This window comes from Pelophylax lessonae, assembly GCF_965119305.1.
Source record: "Pelophylax lessonae genome assembly, chromosome: 5".
Lineage (NCBI taxonomy): Eukaryota > Metazoa > Chordata > Amphibia > Anura > Ranidae > Pelophylax > Pelophylax lessonae.
This window is the reverse complement of record NC_138772.1, coordinates 150,980,668-151,001,937: the sequence shown is the minus strand read 5'-3', so window position 1 is coordinate 151,001,937 and position 21,270 is coordinate 150,980,668. Positions and strand designations below refer to the sequence as shown.

The following is a 21,270-nucleotide window of genomic DNA, read 5'->3' as shown; positions in this document are numbered from 1 at the left end:
CTGGTCACACGCGCGGGGGGGTGCGTGACCGCGCGGGAGCGGGAGCGCGCCTCCGCGGGCGCGCGCTCGCTCCCCAGACCCTCCCAGGCTAGTGACGTTAATTAACGTCACTCTGCCTGGTAGGGGCTGACCGCCGCAGTAAATCTACTTGCGGCGGTCGGCAAGCAGTTAAGGGTCTATTCACACTAACGCGACTTGTCAGGCGACTTGTCAGCCTGACAAGTCGCAGTCCCTCGCGGTCCATTGACTGCTACAGGACCCGTTCTAATAGGAGCGACATAAGTCGCTCCGACTTAAAAAAAGGGTCCTGTACTACTTCGGGGCGACCTGGAGTGACTTGCATAGACATTCATTATATGAAGTCCGTGCAAGTCGCGCCGAAGTCGCGGTGCACGGGACTTCACAAGTCGCCCCCGAAGTCGTGCACAAGTCGTGCCGCGGTAGTGTGAATGCAGGCTTAAGGTGATCTTGTGATCATGTAAATGACCCCACACACTTGCTTTCTCTACATTTACATATTTACAGTTTTCAAAGCTTTAATAAGGTAACTATGCTTTACATTAAACATCCTGCTTAGCCTGAATTATTATTGATCAGGAGAAGATCATGAACATACAAAGCCAAATTCTCTAATGTATCCAGACTGCAAATCACATCATAAACTTTAATAAGTCAGCGAAGGCACAGCAAATCCTGCAAAGCACTGCTAAAGATAGGTGTAATTAATCTGCTTCAGTAAGCTGATCTGTCACTCTCACTCGATGGGAGCTGCCTTTCCTCCAAATCATGGAATATAATGTTTGCTAGATTCTATTTAGTGTCAATTTCAATTTTTAGCCATTATTTTTCTATACAACACAAAAAAGAACAGCATCACTCAATCTTCTCCAACCATAACTACAGTCTTGTGTGATGCTCAGCAACAACAAGCTACCAACACCCAACAGAATGGATAAGCAAGACTTAAAGCAATCAGCGAAGGTAGGTACATGCTACTATTGCGATCTTCAAGCAAATAAATGAGAACATGTCCCTCACCTGCAATTTGGAGGAGGATCCAGCGTTATCTCTGCAAGTTCTTTCTGAATTCTAGAAAGGGAGAGAAATAATAGCATTTATTGATCTCTGGTTTTAACACATACACTAGAGAAAAGATATGTTTAACTTTAGATTTTTACTTACAGTAAACGGATTACAAACCTGGGCAAAGCAATCTGAACTTTAATATTAAATATTGCTAATGTAATAAACAGCGCAAGAAAAAAGTGGCAACAAATAGCAACCATTTGAGACCATTTAGTAAGTTCAATAGAGTAGAAAAATACTACTGAGCTAGAATACACTAACCTCAAAAAAGTGCTTTCAAACCTTAGCCAAATACCACCAGATGCTCCAGGGCAGAAATATTTTACTGATCTACCTAGTAGCATACAGTTGTTACATATACCTGGGATGGAACTGCTTGGCACCCCGATTAGGTGCTTCCTTCATCCAAACAGTGCCTACTGCCCTCAAAACTGTTCCGAGCAGTCTGGGATCTAATACCAGCCATTTTTAACCCAAGCATCATACACAGACAAGATTTTGGGATAAAAACCAAATGAATGACTGTTTATTGAACAGAAATACACCTGAAAAGTAGGTCAGTCACCACATAAAAAATAAAACCAAATATTTAACCAAAACATCACACAAGGGCTTTAGATAACGAGGTAGACCTGACACAAAACTAATCCCATCATATATACCGCCAAGAGTTAGCCAAGTCAGCCAACAGACAGAAACAATAGGTGACTCAAATTAACTTAATTAACAATGGGAGAAAAGCACATTATACCCTAAACAGATTAAATCAGTAGACCCCCAGCATCAGGTTGCTTTGAGATGATGATATTAACATCTGCTCTGAGTCTCACAGTCTGAAGTAGTCATTGCTGGTTTGGGCCTAGAGACCCCAAATATGTATATGGGTCCTCCAGTTCCCAGAGTCTGTGTGTTTTGGTGAAACATAGACTTGAAACCAAAACAAGACCACTCCAAGGGTCCCCCAGACACACATCTACCAAAGAGTAGAGTTCCCTTAAAAGCAAGAACCCATAGTCAGTAGAAAAGAGGCTAGCCGGTAGTCCCCTCCAAAAGCCTCTGTCCCAGTTTGGTCTGTCACAATACTCAATGAAGTGACTAGACTCAGATGATACACAGAGATAAAACAGATCCTTATACATAAGTTGTACCTGTTAAATCTGCAACACTCTCATGTACAGCCATTCAATGTATACAGATCAAAGACATATTTCTCAGCTCCAGAAGGCAGGGGGGTGGGGATCTGATGTCGCATACTGCACAGAGCAGGGAGCCAAGTGTAATCTGAGACCTGAGTGGAGGGAAAGGACAAATCCCCCATTTACACAGTCTCAAAGGAAACATGTGCAGCTGATGATGTAAATCAGCTTCTGTGTGCTGGAGGGGAGGCAGGGCAAGTGACTGTGGTGTTTGCATAATCTGTCAGAGGCGACTCATGCAATGCAGATGAAAGATAGAGCAGGCTGAAATCACACCAGGTGCTTTAGAATGAGGCAAGTGCACACTATAGGGGGAAGGTTATGCTTTGTTAATTTTTATAACTCCCTTAAAATAGTTTTTGTTTCTCAAAGGAATCCCTGCTAACATGTTTATAGCTATAGCTTTTAGTTGTAAAAGCATGATCAGTAAGATGTAGGTTTAGCATATTTTACATCAGGTTGATAATTTTTTAACATCCTTCTATCTCTTCCTGACTTTTTTTCAGTGATATTCACTAAACAAAAAGGATTTAAATATCTATAATGGCCAGAAGGCAGACCTCTTAGTTTAGTGGTCAGTGTAATGGTTGGTGTGCGCATTGAGCCCTTTAAAAGTTGTAACGGAGTTCTAGCATCGAAAAACTTTACCAGAACCCTTCAGTTCTGTCACCCATGGTTTGTAGGTAAACTCATTAAGAATATATAGTGTGCCATAAAATGTCTACACAGAAAGCAGTCAGGCACGGGACACACAATTCATTAGATCAAACAGGACCAATACACATTAACATATTTAGTATAGTAGTATATAAGTATATATATGAAAGGGGAATATCATTCTAAACAAATCAAGGTCATACATGACTAAGCTAGCAGTCAGATACCTCCTGGGTGACAGGCCCATCCCAAATACTCTGGTATCAATGGACATAAAATTGAATGCTGGACAATAATCGACCGGTTTCTAGAATGTAACCTGCACATTTTGCAAGATTTTAATATTAGTATAATACTGTGTGTAAGGGAGGGCCATGATGCAGTCATAAACACGATAGCCACTCCTTAGATACTTAATTGGTCAGATGGCCTCTGTCAACACCCCTTTGATCCCAGAGAAAAGGGGCATGCCAGGACAGTTTGACAGTTCTCATGTATCATGAACATCTGTCAAGTTATGAGAACCAATAACACCTTGCTCATTGACTAAACCCTGCTGAAACCAGGACATTGCAAGTATTCTTCCTTCCCAACTCTTTTTTGTATTTCTCGGTTGTTTTGTCTCTTTAGGCCTCATGCACACAGGGCGCATTTTCAGCTGCTTTTAGGAGCGTCAGAGATTTTTTTTGTGCAGCTTAAAAATGCCCCTCCATGTTATTTTATGGTCTCATGCACACACAAAGGTTTTGCAGCTGTAAGTGGCATAGGCATTTTCAAGCTGCAAAAAAGCCCAGGGCCAGTACGTTCTGAGGACTAGCGTTAGAGCTGTAAAAATGTCTGACCCTGCTAAAGGCTGCTTGATGTTGCATAACATTGCTTATACAGCATTAAGCCATGTTTTACGTTTTTGTTTTTTTTAAATGTGAAAATCAATGGTTCCCTATGGGAGCACATTGATTTGAATGGACGTCTCATCCAAGTCGGATCAGGATCATCCGACTTGTGGTGCAACTTGCGCTGTGAGGATCTTGAGGAGGAACTTCACGCCAAAAAGGGAAGAAAAACGGCGTGGGGGTCCCCCCCCCAGGTTCCAAACCAGGCCCTTCGGGTCTGGTATGGATTTTGAGGGGAGTCCCACGCAAAAAAAAAAGTGCGGGGCCTCCCCAAAATACATACCAGACCCTTATCCGAGCATGCAGAAGGGGACGGGTGAGTAGCCCCACCCCCTCCTGGACCATACCAGACCACACGCCACCAACATTGGGGGGTGGGTGCTTTGGAGCACGGGGGGCTCTGTACCCCCCCCACCCCAAAGCACCTTGTCCCCATGTTGATGAGGACAAGGGCCTCTTCCAGGCAAACCTGGGCGGTGGTTGTGGGGGTTTGCGGCCAGGGGGCTTATCGGAATCTGGATGCCCCCTGTAACAAGATCCTTGACCCCCTCCCTATGTGAATGAGTATGGGGTACATTGTACCTCTTCCCATTCACCCCAAAAAAAGGTAGTGTAGTGAAAATAATGACAAGAGACGGTTTTGAGAAGTTCTTCATTAAAAATCTTCCTCCGGTCTTCTTTCTCCAGTCCTCCGACAATGTCTCCCGTGATTATACCGGCTCCGCTCTTTACAGCTTCTTGTATAGCCATGGGGGCTTGGCCACCCAGTGACATCACCAGGAGACCCCGCTCCCTTGTGTCGTCATCTGTGATGACAACCTTGTGGCCAAAGGAAGCATCCGCAGTTGCTAACACATCTACTTTAAAGAACTTTGTGAAAGTGTGCACTGACGACCAGGTGGCCGCCTTGCAAACCTGCGTCACTGACGCCTGATGGCAGAAGGCCCAGGAGGCACTGAGCGCCCGAGTAGAATGCACCTTGACAGGGAAAGAAAGAACTTCTCCCTTTATGGAATAGACCTGATCTAGCGTCTGTCTGACTCATCTGGAAATGGTCGCAGAGGTAGTGGACAACCCTTTCCGAGGCCCATCCTTGAGTACAAATAGTGAGTCTGACTTACTAAAAGACTCCGTAGCTGCCAGGTACACCCTTATTGCCCGGACCACATCCAAGGCATGCAAACCTATTTCCTTTGGATATTTTGGCCTGGGACAAAGGGAAGGCAACACAATGTCTTTATTCAAATGAAAATCAGAGACAACCTGAGAAAGGACCGACGGACAGTGGCGAATAACCACCTCATCTCTGTGAACCACCAAGTAAGGTAAGCAACAGGATAACGCCGTCAATTCCGACACCCTGCATGCAGAATTGATAGCCATCAAAAAAGGCCACCTTGTGGGACAGCGTAAGCAGGGGAATCTCCTAAAGATTCTCTAAAGGAGCCTTCTGGAAGACTGAGAGCACCAAATTGAAGTCCCTAGGCGGCAACAGAGACCGCACTGGAGGGGTCAAGTTCCTCACTCCCTGAAGAAAAGTACGCACCAGGGAGTATGTGACCAAGGTTGAAAGAAGACCGAAAAGGCCTACACCTGACCCTTGATAGTACTCAAGGCCAGTTTCTGCCCAACCCCCTATTGAAAGAAGGTCAATATAAGAGACACTGAAAAAGAGTGAGGATGAACCCCAAGAGACTCACACTACGCGATCTTCCTAGAAGTAGATTTCCCAGCTTTTAACAGCGTTGGAATCACCGACCCAGACAAAACCTCAGGCACCTGGCGTTCAACAGTCAAGCCGTCAAAGCCAGAGACTGTAAAGAGGATCTTTGGGACAGCAGATCTTTCCTGAGAGGAAGCTTCCAAGGAACGTCGGAGACCAGTCGCACCAGATTGGCATACCAAGCCCGGCAAGGCCAGTCCGGGGCCACTAAGATGATCGGAATCCCTTCTGCCTCGATCCTGCGTAGAATTCTTGGCAGAAGCTTGAGAGGAGGGAAGGCATAAATCAGACGATACTGACCATACAGGGCCACCAGCGCATCTGTGGTGTTTGCCCAGAGAACTCCGTGACACAGCCACAAATCTCTGCACCTTTCTGTTGAGCGGAAATGCCAACAGATCCACGTCAGGGATGCCCCACCAGAGACACAACTGATGAAACACCTCTGGATGAAGGGACCACTCCTCCCTCGGTCCATCGCCTGCCGACTGAGGTAATCCACCTGCCAGATTTCAATCCCTGGGATGTATACGGCGGAGAGGGCTGAAACTAACCGCTCTGCCCACCTCAGAATGCTGGCTACCTCCAGAGCCGCCAGAACACTTCTTGTGTCCCACATGGTGATTGACATAAGCCAGGGCCATGGCATTGTCCATTCAAATGCGTACTGGACATCCCTGAAGATGATATGTCCAATGTTCCAGGCACAGTCTGATCGCTCTGAGTTCCAAGACATTGATCTTTCAGTGTCCAGATCCCCTGAGCAGAACTGCCTCAAAAGGTAGACACCATCAGGCCCAGCACCCACATGCAAGTCCGGAGGGATGACCATCTGCTTTACAGCAGGAGACGAATTGCAGCCTGCAGTTTCTGGAGTTTGTCCAGAGGAAGGAGCACTCTGGCTAAGGCCGAGTCCAGAGTCAGACCCAAATAGTCCAGCTTTGTAGACGGAACCAGAGCAGACTTCTGAAAATTCATAATCCAGCCAAACTCCCTCAAAGTTCGTATGGTGGATTCCAGGTTCTCCACTAGAGCAGTAGGAGACTCAGCGAGCAGAAGGAGGTCATCCAAGTATCCCAGTACTGCGATCCCCCATTGGCGTAACAATGCTTGCCTCGTGGGCCAACACTTTCAAAAAGACCCGAGGAGCAGAGGCGAGACCAAAAGGTAACGCCACAAACTGATAATGCTCCTCTCCCATGGTAAAGCGGAGGAAGCGCTGATGACCAACACATATTGGAATGTGAAGGTAAGCGTTCTTGATGTCGATGGAGGCAAGAAAAAAACCCCTGATGCAGGGAAGCCGCTACCTTGCGAATGGACCCCATTCTGAACCTCTGCACCCACACAAAGTAGTTCAGCGCCTTGAGGTCCAGAATTGGGCACACTTTGCCTTCCCTCCTGGGGACTGTAAACAGGTTTGAGTAAAAACCCCTTAAAAAGTTTCCGAAGTTGGAACCGAGACAATCATCCTTTGAAGTAAAAGGTCTTGCACCGCCCCAAAAAGAGTCTGTAAGCGGACCGGGGACAGTCGCACAATGGAAGGAGGACCTCGTGGACCCAGTTGCCTTGTACCAGGGAAGTCCACGGGTCCGGGAACCAGCGAAGACGTCCCCCTACCCCAGCTACGGGTGAGGGCGCACCTTCCTGCTGAAGGGGCCTTGTCCACGGGTCTGAAGAAGCCCGCTCTTGACTTGCGAGACCAAGTTCGCTTGGATACTCCAGAGGAGGCCCCGAAGGGCTTCGATACCTTGTCAGTCGACCCTGAGGGATAAAAAAACTTCTTATTAGCCAAGAAGGAGGGCCCACGTCTACGATGAGGGTCCTTGCCTTTAATAGTCTGCGGAAGAATAGTACTGTTCTCCCCTGTGAAACCTTTAATGATCTCATCCAGGGTAGCATCAAACAGGCAATCTCCTTGAAAGAGAAGATCAGTCAGGCCTTTTTAGAAGCCTGGTCCGCAGACCAGCATTTGAGCCAAAAGACAGGCCCAAGGACCACTGCCGAAACATAGAGCCGAGCCCCTATGGGAGCCACTTTCAAAGAGGCATCACAGATAAACTGCAGCCCAGTCCAGCTGGTCCGCCAGCTCAGCAAAGGTGGGGGGAGCTGCTCTTCCTCCAGGTCACGGCGTAAAAGCTTAGCCCATTCCGCGACACCAGGGCAATGGTGAATTTCTGCCTTGTGCCGAACCAGCCAGGGTGTACATATTGCGGGCCACAGCCTTCGCCTTCCTGTCAGGCAGATCCTTAAAGGCCGGGGACTCTTCAACCGGAATCATGGTTGCCTTGTTCAATCTGGAAACCGGAGGGCCCACCACCTGTGGGACAGTCCACTCCTTAAGAAGGGACTCCTCATAGGGGGATCACCTAGCAACTCGTTTAGGGACCCCAAGTGGACGATTTTGTCCCCCCCCCCTCCTTAGTGACAATTCTGTCAAACTAGGAGGAGAAAGGGAACAGCTTTGCTGCTCTGGATGGCTTGTGAATGCCAAAGGGAACCAGCGCCTCCGTCACAGCCGCAGTTGCATCCTCCAACTTTTAAGTCTCAAGCACAGATACAATCAGTGCATCCACCAGCGCCTTTTCAAGCACAGTTGCAGAAGTGGAGGAATCTGCCTCGTTATCTGAGGATTCAGGGCGCGTGGTCGCAGACTCAGCAGGGTGACCCACGTCCGCAGCGGCCAAATCAGATTCAGGATCTGATAAGACAGATGAGGCAGGGGAAGGTGGGGGGACACTTTATGACAGCCCGTTGCCCAAAAGCCACCTCCACCCGGGACACAAAGGACTCCAGGACCGCCGTTAGTGCATCAATGGATGGAACCCGGAGTACCAAGCAGCCCCAGAGAGGGGATCAGGTGGGAAGATGTGCTCCAAAGACTCCATGAGTCACCTCCAGACTCCATGAGTCAAAAAGTGTAAAACACTGCAAAAGGACAACCCCCACCGCTCTGGCAGCAAAACCCGGTTGCCAGTCACAGAGCACCAATTGATCCCACCCCTATCACCAGCATAGCGCCCTGCCCCCACCCAAGAAGGTGGACCAGACCACCACCCACACAGCTCCAGCATAAGTGGAGGGGGGTAGGATGGGGGGACAGATGAAGGGGGGTGCCTGATGGGAAGGAGGAGAACCCGGGGGTCCGAACGTCCCATGAAGGGGCCAACATCCACCCCAAAACCCACCACGGGGAGAGGGGGGACAGTTACTCACCATACCAGGAACCAGATGGGTGCCGCTCCAGACAGAACCCCTCACCATCGAAAAGGGGGGCTGTCGGCCAGGAGGAACGCGGCAAGGTATGTGACCTCGCAAGGCATTTATCTCACAGGCCAGCCCCCGTCTGGTGGGGCTATATCACGGCCGACCTAGCGCAGGGCTGATGTCTGCGTGCGCTTGTGGCCAGACTGGGGTGACCACTGGATCTAGATTATCAAACCCGTCACCCAGTCCGGCAGTTGATTGTAGATCTCACAGGAAAAAAAAACAGGAGAAAAAAAATCTATCTAAAAAAAAAATGTGATTGTGAGTTTCCTCCTCCTCCTCTGTCAAAAGGTGGTGGTAGCTTAAAGGGTTAATTGCTTGATTGCTTTATTAATGTAGCCCAGTGACAATAACTCTTAGGCTGCTGGCACATAGATTGGGTCCCGCAAGCTGGAAAATCGTGTGCAGGGTGTAGCTGAGATGGTAAGAAGGGCAGGGGTCTGATATCCGCTTTCATCACAGTCAGTATTGTGCTTCCCCACACAGAAGGTGTGTATAAGTATAAGAAAGTATGAAGTTACCAGTCTAGATGCTACACACAACATTCCTGTAGATGTTGATACACGCTTGTATTGGGATATTTTCTAGCTCGTGCCGATTCCTGTCAAGGGGGGTATGCCACTTCCAGGCATGGCCTTCTCAAGGCACAGAAGGAGAAAGGGAACCAAGCTACAACCTTCCTGTCTGAGGAGTAGTCTTGAAGGGTCATTTTGCAGAAAGCTAGCTGCTCCCAGTGGAGCCAGGAAGGTAAAGATGTGAGTGGAACAAAAAGAAAGCCAAAAAACAGAGGCCTCCCTCACCCAGGCGATGCATCTCCTCCATCCGGAGGAAACACAAAAAACGGACTAGTTCAGCAGAAGGACTGACTTTTGAAGTGTATTAGTGATGTGTTTCCTGTTCCTGTTGAAAGAGGTGCTTCTCTTATGGGCTGTCCTGGAAGTCTGGTATGACATTAGCAGTCTAGATGCTACACACAACATTCCTGTAGATGTTGATACACACCTATGTGTATCGGGATATTTTCCTCTATACACTCATTCAGATTGGGCACCAAAGGGAATGTGTATGCTTTAAGAATAATTACTAAATTCACAGTTTTGACGGCAAGCTGTACAAGATCTAAGCACCTGTCTGAATCAGGTTTGGGAAAAAAAGTGTACTATTAACCAAGTAAATGAAATGCACTGGCAGTGTTAACTGTTAATTCCATGAGCTTGGAGGAAATGAGGAAATGATGGACATTGTTAATGTCTATTGCTTTGGATCAATATCAATACATCTTGCTATGGTCATTATTTTATGCTAACAACAGTAAGCTTTCAGCGGACTCAAGAAGTCAGCCACCTTTTAGTTTAAATTAGTCAAATAAATATACAAAGGCAGCTGTGAACATTGCAGCTCTACCATATTGATTTCATGTAAGGTATTCCATATATAGATTTCTTGACTAAAAATCAGGAGCACTAAAAGGGATCTGAAAGAAGCTGTCTAGGCAGAATTAACATTATTCAATCACACTCAATTTACTCCTCTGTCATTGTAACTAATTATTCAATTTCCTGCCTATAATGGCATTCTGTTAAAAGGTAAAAACAAAGAATTACCAAAGCGAGGCTGTAAAAACAGAGAATTTATAAATCATTTAAATGCAAAAAAAAATCAAATAAACATTGAAAACAATTACAATAATAGTAATATTACCATTATTAACATTAGCAACATACTGAAACCAGACTAGTATGCAATATATATATAGTATATATATATATATATGTGTGTATATCAGTTTTATACAAAGTAAGCATTTAACATAAAAAGAGACTGAAAGTGACACTAAAAAATATCCTTTTTTCCCCAAAAAACAATATGTATACATACACTACTTAAAGGTCGTGTAATCTATTTTTATTAAAACTGTTTCTCACTGTGTTTTTCTGCTTCCTTGTAACATCCCTGTGAGTTCCAAAACCTCTATTCTTTCACTTCACTTATGCTTGTTTTGAACAAGCAATTAGATGCCTATTAGCGTCCCCTGAAGACGCGTAGGGGCGGAGCAACGCACTGACGTCACGCCGCCACTTCTGGTATCGGAACTGCCATTTCTGTGCACCATCAACATGGTTTTTAAAGTTTGCTGGATCCTTGACATTTAGATGCTTTTTTTTCTATTTTGTATATGATAATCGATTTTTTAATATGTTTCTACACTATATATGGCCCTTAGTGTTGGCTTTATGCGGTAAGTGATTTCCTCCCATAGAGTATCTCCAAAGGTGACCTGTCTGTGCCCATTAGTGAGAGGTGTCTTGATCAGGTGTTCCCAAGTTTTCTATGATAGAGTTGGATGATCATGTGTATGTGGCCGGGAGTTGTTGATACAAATGCGCTGTTTGCTGCTTTCCATTGGAAGCTTTGGAGCTGGTAAGTACAGCAGTGGTGTTAGTCACAAAGTGGTGTTGTACTATTCAGATGGTGAAAGGTATCAACACAGGTGGGCACATTAGGACCAGTAGGACTCTATTCTATCTACTCTATCTTTTTACATGAAAATCATCAATATAAGTGGACACATTGAATTTTGTAAGACTTTATTTAGATAATTTATCCACCAGTTTTATGCTTTTCATGTTTTTTGATATTGTCTGCACAGATCCATATCATAACTTGTAGATATTTTTAGGCACTGCATTTTGCTTTATATTTATATCTTAGTGCTTTTGTATACTTACCTTGCTGCTAGCTGCCTATACATCTTTAGGCTCTGTGCACACTAGAGTTTTTTAAGCTCCTAGAAGCTGTCATTAGCATTGTTTTTCAGCTCCTAGAAGCTAAATAGTGTTATCCTATGTGTCCATGCACACCACTTTAAGCTATTGGCATTTTTTGAGCTTCCACGTCTAGAAGCAGAAAAAAATGTGTTTTTGTCGAGTTTTTGGAGTGTTTTTCCCAGCAGAAAAAGAATGCTGAAAGCTCCTAAGTGCTTCCAACTGCTACTAAAATGCTCCTAACAGCTTTTTTTTTAGGTTTTTTGTTTTTCTTTATGTACTGCAAAAACGCTTATAAAATGCTAATGCTCCTAAACTGCTACTAGAAGTTGGCACAAAAATGCTATTACCAGCCTTTTTCATTCAACGCTGTTTTCTAGCTTTTTTTTTGAGCTTATGAAAAACGCTAGTGTTCATGTTGCCTAAGTGCTGACCTTTTAGAATATACCTCACAAAAGATGGCATCATGTGCACTGCCCCAATGCACACAAATCCCATAGTTTATAAGTCCACAGTCCATCTCGAGACAGAGGGCAGGTAAGATTCTACATACAGTGGAATCATGGAGGACGGAACGTAGCCACTGTCTAACAGCCAGTCAGATCACAGTAAAAAAGAAAAAAAAAAAATATATATATATATATATATATATATATATATATATATATATATATAAAATGATATATGCAAAATGTTTAGTTAAAAAAAAAAAGTTGTTCGTGTTAGGCTCACACTGAAGAAACCAAGGGCACTCCTTAGGACTGGAAGAAGTTAAGCCTTTGCAGAGAAAAAGGGTCTTCACGGTAGAAGCTATAAAAATGTGGTATAATCTTGCACAGGAACAAGTTCTAAGAGGTTGCATGTATCTTATGTTTTGATCCATGAAACGTTTCTATAACCTGACTGCTAATTGTTCTGTGATCAACTGTCTGCATAACTGTTGCCGGTTTATAATATTTGGACGGCACCAAGTATTCTCGGCATGGAATGAACAAGTTAGCAACATATTGCTAAATCTTTCTTTTTCCGTTCTTCAAGAACAAACTTTTTTAGAGCCTGAATGCTGGATGGAGAGTGATGCTCAACTTATCTCTTCAGAATTCCCCATAGGTGTTCGATTGGGTTCAGATCAGGAGATATATAGTACTTGCCCACTGAATCACTTTCACCCTGATCTTTAAAAATGCAACAGTGACCTTAGATGTGTCTTTTGGATCATTGTCATGTTGAAAAAGTGCACAACAACCAAGAGTGATTGTAGCATCTTCTCTTTCAATACAGGGAGTGCAGAATTATAAGGCAAATGAGTATTTTTGAGGATTAATTTTATTATTGAACAACAACCATGTTCTCAATGAACCCAAAAAACTCATTAATATCAAAGCTGACTATTTTTGGAAGTAGTTTTTAGTTTGTTTTTAATTTTAGCTATTTTAGGGGGATATCTGTGTGTGCAGGTGACTATTATTGTGCATAATTATTAGGCAATTTAACAAAAATCAAATATATAGTATACCCATTTCAATTATTTATTTTTACCAGTGAAACCAATATAACATCACAACATTCACAAATATACATTTCTGACATTCAAAAACAAAACAAAAACAAATCAGTGACCAATATAGCCACCTTTCTTTGTAAGGACACTCAAAAGCCTGCCATCCATGGATTCTGTCAGTGTTTTGATCTGTTCACCATCAACATTGCGTGCAGCAGCAACCACAGCCTCCCAGACACTGTTCAGAGAGGTGTACTGTTTTACCTCCTTGTAAATCTCACATTTGATAATGGACCACAGGTTCTCAATGGGGTTCAGATCAGGTGAACAAGGAGGCCATGTCATTAGCTTTTCTTCTTTTATACCCTTTCTTGCCAGCCACGCTGTGGAGTACTTGGACGCGTGTGATGGAGCATTGTCCTGCATGAAAATCATGTTTTTCTTGAAGGATGCAGACTTCTTCCTGTACCACTGCTTGAAGAAGGTGTCTTCCAGAAACTGGCAGTAGGACTGGAAGTTGAGCTTGACTCCATCCTCAACCCGAAAAGGCTCCACAAGCTCATCTTTGATGATACCAGCCCAAACCAGTACTCCACCTCCACCTTGCTGGCGTCTGAGTCGGACTGGAGCTCTCTGCCCTTTACCAATCCAGCCACGGGCCCATCCATCTGGCCCATCAAGACTCACTCTCATTTCATCAGTCCATAAAACCTTTGAAAAATCAGTCTTGAGATATTTCTTGGCCCAGACGTTTCAGCTTGTGTGTCTTGTTCGGTGGTGGTCGTCTTTCAGCCTTTCTTACCTTGGCCATGTCTCTGAGTATTGCACACCTTGTGCTTTTGGGCACTCCAGTGATGTTGCAGCTCTGAAATATGGCCAAACTGGTGGCAAGTGGCATCTTGGCAGCTGCACGCTTGACTTTTCTCAGTTCATGGGCTGTTATTTTGCGCCTTGGTTTTTCCACACGCTTCTTGCGACCCTGTTGACTATTTTGAATGAAATGCTTGATTGTTCGATGATCACGCTTCAGAAGCTTTGCAATTTTAAGAGTGCTGCATCCCTCTGCAAGATATCTCACTATTTTTGACTTTTCTGAGCCTGTCAAGTCCTTCTTTTGACCCATTTTGCCCAAGGAAAGGAAGTTGCCTAATAATTATGCACACCTGATATAGGGTGTTGATGTCATTAGACCACACCCCTTCTCATTACAAAGATGCACATCACCTAATATGCTTAATTGGTAGTAGGCTTTCGAGCCTATACAGCTTGGAGTAAGACAACATGCATAAAGAGGATGATGTCGTCAAAATACTCATTTGCCTAATAATTCTACACTACTGTATAGAGCAGTACATTTGTGACTTTATGATACTATAAATGAAGTGCAGCACCAGCGAAGGACACTGCCACCACCATGTTTCACTGTAGGCACCATGCATTTTTCTTTGTACTCCTCACCTGTGACGCCATACAGTTTTCAAGCCATTAGTTACAAAAACATTTATCTTGGTCTTATCACTCCAGAATACAGAGTCCCAGTAGTCTTCTTTTTCAGCATGGGCCCTGTCAAATTATAGGTAGGCATTTTTGTGCATAGGCTTTAGGCGAGGCTTCCTTCGTGGACAACACCCATGCATGCTATTCCTGTGCAGTGTATACCGTATTGTGTCACGGGAAACAATCACCCCAGTTTGGTTTTCTACTTCTTTAGCTAACTGCAGTGAACTTGCATGGCAATTTTCTTCAACCCTTCTCATCTAAAGATGCTCCTGTCGAGGTGTTAACTTCCGTTAACGGTCTTGATGTCTCTGTGAGATGGTTGCAGTTCCATCTTTGTTAAATTTTCGTATCACTTTCGCTACAGTATTCTAACTGATAAGTAAAACTTTGCTGATCTTCTTTGATCTTGTAGCCTTTACCTTTCTTGTGTAAAGACATTAGTTTCTTTCTCAGGCCTTTTAAGATTTCTCTTCCATGTGGTATTATTGCTGACAGCATGAAATGGGAAGGGGGTTTCTTTGTTAAGTAATACCCTTTAAAGCGGAGTTCCGGGCACAAAAACAATATTTTTTTTTTGTGCCCCTCCGCTAGGTATGCCTCACCTGAAAAGGAATTGGATAGTTATTTTTTTTTGTTTACTTACCTTGCAATTGAAGATCGAAGATACTCACCTCAGAGTACTTCCTCCCTCGGAGCCGCGGCTCACCCCGTCACTTCCTGCCTCGCTATGATTCCTGGGAGCTGAACGTCACAGCTCCCAGGAATCAATGTGACGGCACCGGCCCCGCTCGTCATTTCCGGGCGACGCCGCATTCCCCTGCTAAACAGCTTCTGGGCATGCCCAGAAGCTGTGGAGGAATGCGGCGCCGCGCCGGAAGTGACGAGAGGGGCCGCTGCGGCGCATTCTGGGACAAGAAGACGCGGAAGAAGACACAGAAGAGGACCGCGCCGGCTTCAGCTGCCCACAAGAGAGATGGAAACGCTGTGGAAGAAATTTTCTAAGTAAGTATTTCTTCTAAAAGGTAAGTGCGAACCGGGACAGATCAGAGGCTAGCCATTGTGGAATGTGCTAGCCCTGACTGTCCCGGGGGTATGTTTATTAAAAAATGACATCTGTGCCCGGAACTCCGCTTTAATAATCAACAGTCTGCTAGACACCTGTTTAATGAATAGTTATACTCACCTGTAGTTCCATTCTTAACGCCGAAGTACAGCCTAATACCTTAAATTCTCCCCTGCAATCGTTAATGTGAGCGGAGATCAGCCTTATGTGTCAAAATGAAAAAAATCCCAGTTTTTCTCCCTTCATTTTGCAGTTTTCAGTGCTATCACATGACTTAATTTCCTCTTCCTTCTTAGTCAAAGAGCCCCGAGTGGGTGTGGTTACTGAAAGCTAGTGACATCACTTCCAGGGAGGGGCACTGTTCCTGTGTAGCCAATGGGCATATACAGAATAGGAGGAGCTGATCATAGGTTGCCGCCCAGTGTTCTCTCATAAGTAAGGATGCATTGTGCATCCTAAATCATGAAAAAATGAAGAAATAAAAAGAAAAGAGCCAATCACACAGGACATGGGAACTATACAGTATAGCTGTGCAGGGCTTTGAATGAGGACTACAGGGGGAGTGGGAGAGGGAGGGAACTGTCAATGCAGCTGGAAGTGCTCTGGTATCTCAGCTCACAGTCTACAATGATCTTAGTACAGGCAACCACACTGAGTCTACGATTCCACTAGTGTGACCTGTCATGCGACTTTGGACAAAGTCGCATGACAAGTAACAGCTCATTGATTTCAATGGCACCGTTCCCATCTATGCGACTTTGAAAATCAGCGACTTTGAAAAGGTACCTGCACTACTTTAATGCAATTTTTGAGACAACTTTGATCCAGAGAGTGTAAAGTTGGATCAAAGTCGCATCAAAGTTGCACTCTGAATCGCAATAGTTGAAACATAGACTAAAGCTCAGTTTCCACTAATGTGACTGCCATGCCCCTTTGGACACAGAAAGTCGCATGACAAGTCACAGCCCATTGATTTCAATGGCACCTGTTCCCATCTATGCAACTTTGAAAATCAGTGACTTTGAAAAGGTACCTGCACTACTTTGATGCAACTTTTGATGTGACTTTAATCCCGAGAGTATAACCTTGGATTAAAGTTGCACTCAAAGTTGCATCAAAGTTGTACTTCAAAGTTGCACTCTAGCCTAGTGGCTACATTTCCACTAGTGCGACTCTTAAGTTGTGCGATTTAGAGTGCAGCTTTCAGTGCATCTTTGACCCAACTTTACACTCTCTAGATCAAAGTTGCATAAAACTAGTGCAGGCACAGTCTTGATGTCTCTGTGAGATGGTTGCCAGCAGTTTAGACATTAATGGCTGTGTGTTGAGATATTTTGAGAGGACAACAAATTTACACTGTTATACAAGCTGCACATTCACTACTTTACATTGTAGCAAAGTGTCATTTCTTCAGTGTTGTCACATGAAAAGATATAATAAAATATTTACAAAAATGTGAGGGGTGTACTCACTTTTGTGAGATACTGTATATAGGTTTTTTACCTTCATGTATTCTATGCCTTGCCTCTTTGGGGACTCACACTCCTGATTGCTGTCAACCACAGTCAGTGAGCCAATCAGGAGACATAGGGGGCAGGGCTGAGTCATGGCACCGTGTGTGAATGGATACACAGAGCTGCAGGTGAGGAGTGCACCTGTTTGCATGCCCCCCAGAGCAAGCTGCTTGCTGTGGGGGCACCCGGCAGGAAGGAGGAGCCAGGAGTGCCGGTGTTCCGTGAGAATTACCTACCCGTGAGAAAAACCTACCCTCGTCACTGTCGTGTTTAATGCGGCGGTTTCATTAAAACAGCTGGGCTGCAATACGAGTCATCACCGCTCCTGTCCCTTCCCTGATCTGGGCTAGTAAATATAAAAGCGGCGGCAGGTGTATGAAAACATAAATCACGGAGCCGAGAGCCGCTTTTATATTTACTAGCCAAGATCAGGGTAGTGACAGAGAGAGGAGCGGAGATGACTCATATTGTAGCCCAGCTGTTTTAATTTATCCGCCGCGTCGGTAGGTTTTTATCACGGACACCGTGATAATTTCATACTAGTGCGCATGCGCACTAGTCTGGCTCCATTACGTATCGGGGGCTTTGAGCATGCGCACTGCGGCGCTGCTCAGCTGTTTCTGGCCGGAAGTGACGAGGGTAGGTTTTTCTCAGGGGTAGGTAATTCTCACGTTACACCGGCATGGGACCCAAGAGGAAGAGGATCCGGGCTACTCTGTACAAAACTACTGCACAGAGCAGGTAGGTATAACATGCATGTTTGTTATTTTAAACAAATAAAAAACAAGAATTTAATATTGCTTTTACTGTTTCCTGAAACGGTTACATCCAAGGCATGCCGTGAATGGTAGACGTCACAGTTGCTTGTGCTCTTAAGCGAACTATCAAGTTATCAAATTGCTGGTGTCATAACTGATCACAATGTAATCAAGCAACTAATCAGAAGATTGCCCAGTTAAAGTCTGCACCACCCAGTGGCCAGCAGGGAAGAACATGCACATCTAAAAGGGATTCTGGGATAAGTTCTTTTATGTGATGCTTAAGGCAGGGTGGTGTGACTTCATCTTACTAAGGAGCAAATAGCAGTCAGGAGAGACAGTGATGACGTTACTGGTTAACAGAAGTATTTGAAATTATTTCATTAAAACTATTTCATTACACATGGATGTTGGGGAGGCTCGTGGGAAGGTATTATATGAGTACATTGCACTTTAAACAGAGATACAGGAAAAAAAAAAATAAAACCTAGCAGCACCTGGTAAAGAATCCACCACAGAAACATAAAAAGCTGTTTATTTTCACTCCATTAAAAGCATAAGCAACAGACAGATGCGTTTCATGGAAAGACAAAGTAATGGGTTATCCTTGAAATACATCTGTCTGTTGCACATGTTTTCACTGCTTTTAATGGAGTGAAAATAATGGGATTTTGACATACCGTGAAATCCATTTCTCTGATGTTCATTGACAGACACAACTCCTGATCTTCTTAACCATTGGGTTATACTGCCCCCTACAGGAGTAGGACACTAGGCATAAAAAAAGTCTGGCTATGCCTATGGGCAGTCCCAGGGGGTATACTCCCTCTCTCTGATATAGGTACCCAGTTTTGTTACAGTGTCAGAAGATCTACAACTCCACAGAGGGGTTGGTGCTGTGTCTGTCAATGAACATCAGAGAAATGGATTTTACGGTAAGTCAAAAATCCCATTTTCTCTTTTGTTCATTGACGGACACAGCTCCTGATCTTCTTAAGCACTGTAAAAGTGTGCACCGATGACCAGGTGGCCGCCTTACAAACCTGCATCACTGACGCCTGATGACAAAAAGACCCAGGAGGCACTTAGCACCCGAGTAGAGTGCGCCTTCACAGGGAAAGGAGGAACCTGACCTTTGATGGAATAGGCCTGAATCACTGTTGGTCTGATCCTTCTGGAAATGGTCGCAGAGGAAGCGGACAACCCTTTCCAAGGCCCATCCGTGAGCACAAATAGTGAGTCTAACTTCCTAAAAGACTCAGTAGCTGCCAGGTACACCCAAATTGCCCAGACCACATCCAAAGCCTACAAAGCAATTTCCTTCAGATGTTTTGGCCTGGGACACAGGGAAGGCAACACATTGTCTTCAATCAAATGAAAATCAGGGACAACCTGAGGAAGGAACGATGGACAGGGGCAAAGAACCACCTTATCTCTGTTAACCACCAAGTAATGTGAATGACAGGATAATGCCACCAATTCCGAAACCATGCACACAGAGGTGATAGCCACCAAAAAGGCCACCTTCTGGGACAGCGTAGGCAGGTTAACCTCTCGAAGATTCTCAAAAGGAGTTTTCTGGAGGACTGAGAAAACCAAATTGAGGTCCCAAGGCGGTAACGGAGACCAAACTGGAGGAGCCAAGTGCCAAACTCCATGAAGAAAAGTATGCACCAGGAAGTGTGTGGCCAAGGGCCGTTGCAAAAAGACCGCCAAGGCTGACACCTGACCCTTGATAGTACTCAAGGCCAGTTTCTGCTCAACCCCCCGTTGAAGGAAGGTTAAGACCTGAGTCACCGAAAAAGAGCGAGGATGAACCCAAAGAGATTCACACCCCGCAATGTACGTCTAGGACTCAGACAAACCCCTATCCTTCAGCACCTGGCGAACAGAAAAGCCGTCAAACCCAGAGACAGTAAAGCAGAATCGAAGATTGGCCCTTGGGGCAGCAGATCCTCCATGAGAGGAAGCTTCCAAGGAAGGATCATTAGTACACAGCTTTCGACAGCCAATCACGACATTTCGTCCAACAAAATCCGAAGTGACAAACCCGAAAATTTTTGTCATACAATAGCCTAGCGAACGACAATCGTTTAATCAGTACAGTATGCGTCTGCTAAAAATCGATAGACAAAGACCCCGCATGATCAGAAACACAAAAATAACCTGGAAAAAGCCTGGCTGCCATTGTTTTTTGCACTATCCAATAGGTAGCTAGGCAACCAGGAAGCTTTCCACAATCGTATGAAAAAAATCGTTTGTTTAGTACACATTGTTGAATTCAACACTAGTATCATGTAACAAAATACGAACGATAAGACATCGGATTGTCTGATTGTGTGTACGAGGGATTAGGCTGTCAGCAGATCGGCCTCTAGTGGCTCCTATTTTTGGCACAATGCCAAAAATAGCGAGCAACTGAGCATGTGCAGAGTAGGGGGAGATTTACTAAAACTGGTGCACACAAAATCTGGTGCAAATCCAGGAACATTTGAATTATCACCAGACCCAAGGGAGGCAGGTAATCCATCTATGGTTGCTGTGACAACTTTTTAACCACTTAAGCCCCAGAAGATTTTACCCCCTTCCTGACCAGGGGGTTTTTTGCGATTTTTTACTGCGCGACTTTAACGGACAATTGCGCGGTCGTGCAACGCTGTACCTAAACGAATTTGACGTCCTTCTTTTCCCACAAACAAAGCTTTCTTTTGGTGGTATTTGATCACGTGTGTGATTTTTTGATCATGCGCTATAAACAAAAAAAGAGCGTCAATTTTGCAAAAATAACAATATTTTTCACATTTTTTTATATGAAATTCCCCAAAAAAATTTAAAAATCAAAATTTTTTAACATTTTCGGCCAATTTGTTTTATGCTACATATGTTTGGTAAAAAAAAATCGGAATAAATCGGAATAAAATTAAAATGGGAATACGATTTTGTTTGGGAAGATTTCCTCTCATATTCTGTTATGTCTCCGTGACAGGAAGTAAGGAGAAATCTGCCAGGGATACAGGAAGCAAAAATTAAATGACCTGATAGGGGTATTACCCCTTCCTTAGGCTTTATAAAAAAAAAGTATTAATAGCATCTGTTTCTGCATATAATAGGCCATATTTGAGTCATGTCTATATCAATTTGAAGTGTTTGCAATAAAAGAATATACTTTAGTTTTGCTTTCAGCTACTATACAATGATTGCCAGGTGTAATATTATTGGCAGGCTTGTCGCACGGTGACAGTTGACAGCTGTTTTAAGACAATCTGTCTGAAAATGTAATCACAGGTTGACAGCGCAGCCTTACTTCCATCACAAATCTTCATAAACAAGGGTTTATACCTCACCTA

At 44.4% G+C, this 21,270-nt stretch overlaps 1 protein-coding gene across 1 annotated transcript in view; it reads right to left on the bottom strand.

Moving 5' to 3' along the window:
- The window catches only part of LOC309556230 (ubiquitin-conjugating enzyme E2 E2), a 370,216-nt gene that overhangs the window by 282,612 nt on the left and 66,334 nt on the right, over positions 1–21,270 (bottom strand). The window contains exon 3 of the mRNA XM_082258633.1: positions 1,039–1,089. Coding sequence (XP_082114759.1) covers positions 1,039–1,089 — 51 coding nt within the window. The remainder of the gene's footprint in view (positions 1–1,038; positions 1,090–21,270) is intronic.